The following is a 7,658-nucleotide window of genomic DNA, read 5'->3' on the forward strand; positions in this document are numbered from 1 at the left end:
AGCGATCACAGGTCAATTGGCTTCAGTATAAATCACACAAATAGGAAACATAAGGGGAATACAAAGACACTGAATTTCAAAGGAGCCAACTTCCCTAAACTACAAACCTTGCTAGAAGGCATAAATTGGGATAAAATCTTAGGAACAAAGAACACGGAGGAGAGATGGGTTTGCTTCAAGAGCATATTAAATAAGGGCATTAGCCAATGCATCCCATTGGGTAATAAATTTAAAAGAGGAAACAAAAGTCCTGGATGGCTTAACTCTAATGTAAAAATGCATATAAAAGCAAAGGAGAAGGCTTTCAAAAAATATAGGGTTGAGGGATCAGCATTCAGACTTTATAAAGAATGCAACAAGAAATGTAAGGGTGCAATAAGGACGGCTAAGATAGAACATGAAAGACACATTGCGGAGGAGAGCAAAAAAATCTCAAGAAATTCTTTAAGTATGTAAACAGTAAGGCCCCTTTCACACTGGGGCGGTAGGGGGCGTCGGCGGTAAAACAGCGCTATTTTTAGCGCTGTTTTACCGCGGTATTCGGCCGCTAGCGGTGCAGTTTTAACCCCCCGCTGGCGGCCGAAAAAGGGTTAAAACTACTCGTATAGCGCGGCTATAGCCGCGGTATAGCCGCGCTGTCCCATTGATTTCAATGGGCAGGAGCAGTTTAGGAGCGGTGAATACACCGCTCCTTCACCGCTCCAAAGATGCGGCTGACAGGAGATTTTTTCTTCTCCTGCCAGCGCACCGCTTCAGTGTGAAAGCCCTCAGGCTTTCACACTGAACAAACAGCGGGGGCTGTTTTGGGGCGGTTTGCAGGCTGTATTTTTAGCGCAATAACGCCTGCAAACCGCCCCAGTGTGAAAGGGGCCTAAAAAAGGGAAGACAGACCATATTAGCCCCATAAAGAATGAGGAAGGACATCTGGTTACAAAGGATGGGGAAATGGCGAAGGTATTGAATTTATTCTTCTCCTCGGGCTTCACAAGGTAATCAAAGGGCTTCAGTAACCAAAACTGCAGTGTTTATCCTCATGACACATCACAGGAAGCACCTCCATGGTTAACAGAAGACAGAATTAAAATTAGACTTGGGAAACTTAACATAAAATAAATCACCGGGACCAGATGGCTTGCACCCGAGGGTACTTAGGGAACTCAGTCGAGTGCCTGGAATGGTACCAGCTGATTGGAGAAAAGCCAATGTAGCACCAATATTTAAAAAGGGCCCAAAATACATCCCTGGGAATTACAGACCAGTTAGCCTAACATCAATAGTATGTAAACTCTTGGAGGGGGTGATAAGGGACTATATGCAAGATTTTAGTAATAAGAACGGTATCATTAGCAGTAATCAGCATGGATTCATAAAGAATAGTTCTTGCCAAATCAATCTATTAACCTTCTATGAGGAGGTGAGTTGCCATCTAGATAAAGGAAGGCCCGTAGTGGTGTATCTGGATTTTGCAAAAGCATTTGACACAGTTCCCCATAAATGTTTACTGTACAAAATAAGGTCCGTTGGCATGGACCATAAGGTGAGTACATGGATTGAAAACTGGCTACAAGGGCGAGTTCAGAGGGTGGTGATAAATGTGGAGTACTCGGAATGGTCAGGAGAATGTAGTGGGGTCCCCCAGAGTTCTGTGCTGGGACCAATCCTGTTTAATTTGTTCATGAACAACATGGAGGGTGGGGTAAACAGTTTGATCTCTGTATTTGCGAACGATACTAAGCTAAGCAGGGCAATAACTTCTCTGCGGGATGTGGAAACCTTGCAAAAAGATCTGAACAAATTAATGGGGTGGGCAACTACATGGCAAATGAGGTTCAATGTAGAAAAATGTAAAATAATGCATTTGGGTGGCAAGAATATGAATGCAATCTATACACTGGGGGGAGAACCTCTGGGGGAATCTAGGATGGAAAAGGACCTGGGGGTTCTAGTAGATGATAGGCTCAGCAATGGCATGCAATGCCAAGCTGCTGCTAACAAAGCAAACAGAATATTGGCATGCATTAAAAAGGGGATCAACTCCAGAGATAAAACGATAATTCTCCCACTCTACAAGACTCTGGTCCGGCCGCACCTAGAGCATGCTGTCCAGTTCTGGGCACCAGTCCTCAGGAAGGATGTACTGGAAATGGAGCGAGTACAAAGAAGGGCAACAAAGTTAATAAAGGGTCTGGAGGATATTAGTTATGAGGAAAGGTTGCGAGCATTGAACTTTTTCTCTCTGGAGAAGAGACACTTGAGAGGGGATATGATTTCAATATACAAATACCATACTGGTGACCCCACAATAGGGATAAAACTTTTTCGTGGAAGGGAGTTTAACAAGACTCGTGGCCACTCATGAAAATTAGAAGAAAAGAGGTTTAACCTTAAACTATGTAGAGGGTTCTTTACCGTACTGTAATCACACACATAGGTTGGACTTCATGGACTTTTTCAACTTGGTGTCTTTTTTCGACCTCACCTACTATGTAACTATGAATGAACGAATGAATGAAAAATTTATAAAGCGCTGCAAATGCGAACTGAATCGCCTCAAGGTGCTAAATGCGTTTGGTGTTGTCAGCTTGTAACTGTGGGTATGGGGTTGTGTACATGGGGTTTTTCTATTAGTTTTTTTCCCACTGGTTTAACTCGCATATTTCAAAAACAAGGCCCACAGATTGAATCTGGCCCACCAGGTCTTGTCATGTGGCCCTCACACCCAGTTTTGCAGCTGGAATAGGGTGGAACACCATTCCGCCACCTCCGGGTCTCACCCTCCACTCCTGCTCCCCCTTGTTATTTGTAAACACAGAAGCTGTTTGTGTTTACAAGGGACAGCTTTGTTCAGCAGCTCCCAGATCTAACAGACCCCTGTTTGCACTCACAACAGGGACAGATCTCCAGAGAGAGAAAACGACCTTCCAAGACAGGGAGGTACTAGAGCCGTGCCAGGTAGGAGAGAGAGATGGGAGGAAGCTATGGGGAGGGGTTGGGGTACACTCTGCACACAGCACACCCCTGAATCCTGCACTCTGTACACAGAGCACCCATGAATACTGCGCTCTGCACATAGCACACTTGTGACTGAACTCTGCACTCTGTACATAACACACTCCTGACTGAACCCAGTGCTCTGTACATAACGCACTCTTGAACCCTGCGCTCTGTACATAACACACTTCTGAACCCTGTACTCTGTGAATAGCACACTCCTGAACCCTGTGCTTTGTGCACAATGCATTTCTGAACCCTGCACACTGTACACAGCACACTGCAGATACAACTGTCCCTTAGAGGGCAACCATATTGCTGATGCATGATGCAGCGCACAATGAAACTGAGTATGATATCCCTGGTTTAACTAGATGGACTTGTATTTTATTTTAACCTATGTAGATAGCTTTTTATTCTAAACTCATACAGACGGCTCTCACTTTTTTTATGTTGTCATCACAGGATGTGTTTTGCCGTTCAGCTGTTTGTGATTGGAAATACGTGGATGTCATTGCAAATGTATTTTTTGTGTTCTCTAAAATGAATTTATTTTCTTTACAGCTTTCTTCCTATGCAGCAATTTCCAGCTAGGACAGTATCTGCATGGAGTTAGTATATTCTTCTGTAGTTGTAGTTTTTCTTATGTGCTCTTCAGTTTCCTCCAACAATTTTGCCCATACTAGGCTTGCTTTACAGGAGGGACCATAGGGAGACAGTATTCAGCTTTCCTGCAAAGTCCCCCAAAGGAAAATTTGAGACATATCCACTATTTCCTGAGAGGAGCCCTACCCACAGCACAGCACTTTGTTGCAAAGCTTTGTCTAAGATTTGACTTGTTTAGAAAGACCTTGAGTAGTCTGACCCTGGGGAAGCACAAGAAAGTTAAGTGCAAGCAACTTATGGTCTCCTGCCCTTAGTGGTTCCCCTTCTGACTTCTATGTCATTACAGCTACATGAAGAGCGCTGTTTTTCTGTTTTGTTTACTTACATTGTTTTATAAAAAATGTACGGCCCCCTCTTGATGACCTCACAAGCAGCATGGCAGCACGGGACCAAGTACTGGCAGAAGACAAGAGGATCTCAGCAGGACAACAATGGATCCTCTGGGTGGGTGAGTATTTAAATTGTGAACTACACACCAACCAGTATGCAGGGTTTAAAAAAAAAAAAAAATGGGGGGGGGGGGGGGGGGTTGGAGGCAAAGTTAGCAGACTCTACTTGTGCCTTCAGAATTTTGCCAGAGCAATGCCTGTGAAGGTTCTAATTTATCCAGGTCAAGGTATATATAGTAATAATTGGTCACATTCACCTTGGTTCTGTAATGTTGAAGATGTGTGATTCAAAGACCATTCATCCTATTTAATTGAACTCAGCAGTCTTCTGGCTCTCGGTCTTTTTAGGCAGCAGCACAGCCTTGATGTTGGACAGGATTCCTCCTTGGGTGATGGTGACTCCACCGAGAAGCTTGTTGAGCTCTTTGTTGTTGTGGACATCCAGCTGGAGGTGTCGGGGGATAATGTGGGTCTTCTTCTTGTCAAGGGTGGGGTTGCCGGTCAGCTTGAGGATCTCCGCTGTCAGGTATATGGGAGATCCGGCCCCAACACACTCTAGTTGCCCTTACTGAGCAGATGATGAACACGACTGACTGGGAACTGCAGACCAGCCCGCCATAATCAGATCTTTGCCTCAGCCCAAACCTTGCCTCCTTGCCATCTGTAGATAAATGAACAAGTCCAATTTGGCACCATGGCAGACTGACTTGTTTCCAATGGAACATGAGTGTCGTGATTACTGTACTCGCAGTCCATTGACCCTTCTTCCAGCTTTAACTGAAAGTCCATACTTTGGTATGGAGATAGAACTGGAGGAAGAGTCTGCAGGAACCTTGGATTGCACTGATTACGGTTGCAATGGTTTTGCAAAAATAAATAAATGCACATTTTTTCCTGCAAATACATGTGCAATTATTATTTTTTGTTGAAGGTAGGACTTAGCTTTAAATGATAAAAGGTTGTATCAGTTTGCAGAGGTGATGTCTTGGCAATTTATATCTTCTACCAAAATAAATGGTCACCAGAAATGTATATACCTACACTTTGGTATGCAGGTTCCTGGTAAACTGCATCAGCTATTCCAACTCAATGACAACAGAGACCAGGTTTCACAAAAAAAAATCTTTACTGCTCTGGTATGTCATGCTAGAGCTCTTCTAAGCACTTTGTCCCAGTACACCAGTTGTACAAAGAGATTTTTCTAATAGAACAAACTATAACAAAGAACACATTCAGTAGGTGTCTTTCCTGGTTACTTTTTTACTGGGCTAACCTAAAAAAAAACTTTGCACAAGCCTAAAAAAGACTGCTTGCCTTTGACTACAATGTTTAAAAGAAAACAAGACATAAAATGCAACAGGAAACTGCATTAATACAGGAGGCAAAAATAGGTGGCCAAACCGTGGAAGGCTAACATGTTTCGAGGGATGTGCCCCCTCTGAGCTCTGAAGAAGGGGGCATGTCACCAGAAACACATTAGCCTTCCAAATACGCCATGCATGGTCAGACATCATCGCCTCACGGCCGGTGTTGATATTTGAAATCTCTTGTTCCTTACTATGTTTGTGTGTATATAATCATCTATTATATCCAATAAACATTTATGGTGGTAATGCACTAGGCCTTTGCACCCTCCTGTGTATTTTTTCTACAATTTGACGTAGATTTCCCGATCTGAGGAGGGCTAAAGCACTGTGACAACACCATCGGATGTACTACTGTCTGAGTGATGTGGTATCTAAACTTTTTTTTTTTTTAAATCTTTGCCATCCAACACACTTTCAGGTTTTGTTGGATAGATTTCTTTCTCTTGCTCCTGGCTTTTTTTTAGTCTCATACTACAGGAGGCAAAAATAGGTGGCCAAACCGTGCAAACAGTTATGCATGGTCAGACATCATTGTCAGACTGTAATGCAGTTTATACCCCTGATTAATTTACGATGGGGGGGAATACCATGATGATGTAATTTCAGCATGCATGCGCAAGAGTTACATCATCAGTGGCTGCCCAATTGTAGAGGCGGGCCTGTTAGAAGACTGGCAGAATATGTCAGCAATGAGAGGGAGCTTGGATCTCTCATCACTGTGAAAGAGCACACATAAAGGGAAGTGTTCAATAATGTTCAAGAATCCTATCATACTTGACATTAGGGCGACAGCACACCCACCCCAAAAATGGTAAACTTCTAATTTAGGCGCCCATTCACACTAGTAGCTTAAGGTGATTGTAAAGGTTTGTTTTTTATTTGATTAAAATAGCAAACATGTTATACTTACCTGCTCTGTGTAATGGTTTTGCACAGAACAGTCCTGATCCTCCTCTTCTCCGGTTCCCACTCTGGGCTCCACCCCCCTGCTGAGTGCCCCCAGAGCAAGCCGCTTGCTACAGGGGCACTCGTGCACGCTCGCTCCCCTGCCCTGCTCCCTCCTTACTGGCTGTGATTGACAGCAGTGGGAGCCAATGAGGAATGAAAGAGCCTCAGCTCTCATTCACATTGCTGGATGGAGATCAGGCTCAGGTATGTATTTAGGGGGGAGCTGTATGTAGAAAGTTTTTTTAGCGACGGACTGATTAGTCATAGTGTCCACTTGAATGCTTCTATTGTCCCTTCATCTCTTTCCTGCTTGTGTATGATGGAGGCTTCCAGATCATAGATCTGCCTTCTGGGGGAAGGGGGTTATAATATGACTGCCTTTCCAATTAGGTAAAGTCCATTGGAGAAATACTGGGAAGGGGCCAGGAGAAGGAGGACCCGAGTAGAGGGGGATTGGGGATCCTATGTGCAAAACCACTACATAGAGCAGGTGAGTATAACATGTTTTTTATTTCTTAAACTTGCCTTTAATTTCACTTTAAAGTGGAACTTCACCCTAAAAGGGACGTTACCCTTTATGTCCTTGTCTACCCTCCTCCAACACTTTTATAATTTTTTTAGGGGGGGGGGAGCAAGTACCTATTTTTGCTAGGTACCTGCTTCGATCATCTGGGCCAGGGGTCTCCAAACTTTCTAAGAAATGTGCAAGATTACTGTCCTTCAGACTTTTAGGGGGCCAAACTAGGGACAGGGGAGTAGAAAATCCCCCGGTGTAAGCAATGTACAGGCTTGGTTGTCAGTGGGAGTAAGAAAGTTACATAGCACCCTGTGGTCAGTGGGAGGAGGAAGAGTGCCCCATCATTGGTGTCAGTGTGAGGAATAGTGCCTCATTGTTGGCGTCAATGAAAGTAAGGGTGCTCCATCAATGGAGTCAGTGGGAGAAAAAGTGTCCCACCATTGATGTCAGTAGAACAAAAAGTGCCTTGTATCAGTGGGAGGAATAGTGCCCCAAAAGCCAGATAAGGGCAGGCAAAGGGCCACATCTATCCCACAAGATGCAGTTTGAGACAACTGATCTAGGTGACTCCGACAGTGTGGTCCCCCCCACCTACCTTCCTGAAGCCTTCTGGGATACATCACAGGTTCCAGCAGACTGCAGTACCCTTTACAAAGTGAAGCGCAGTGGAAAGCTGGCTGTAAAGTCGCAAGGAGTCACAGCTGGCTTCCCAGACTAAACAGGCTGGCGTTAGGGATCCGAAGATTCGAACTGGCCCGGGTGAGAAAAGCGCCGGATCCT

General features: G+C 44.4%; 1 protein-coding gene across 1 annotated transcript in view; it reads left to right on the forward strand.

The window, feature by feature from the left end:
* Positions 1–7,658, forward strand: part of LOC141106758 (uncharacterized) — a 217,646-nt gene that overhangs the window by 156,893 nt on the left and 53,095 nt on the right. Inside the window, 1 exon segment of the mRNA XM_073597685.1 lies at positions 4,395–4,572. Coding sequence (XP_073453786.1) covers positions 4,395–4,572 — 178 coding nt within the window.

This window comes from Aquarana catesbeiana, linkage group LG08, assembly GCF_042186555.1.
Source record: "Aquarana catesbeiana isolate 2022-GZ linkage group LG08, ASM4218655v1, whole genome shotgun sequence".
Lineage (NCBI taxonomy): Eukaryota > Metazoa > Chordata > Amphibia > Anura > Ranidae > Aquarana > Aquarana catesbeiana.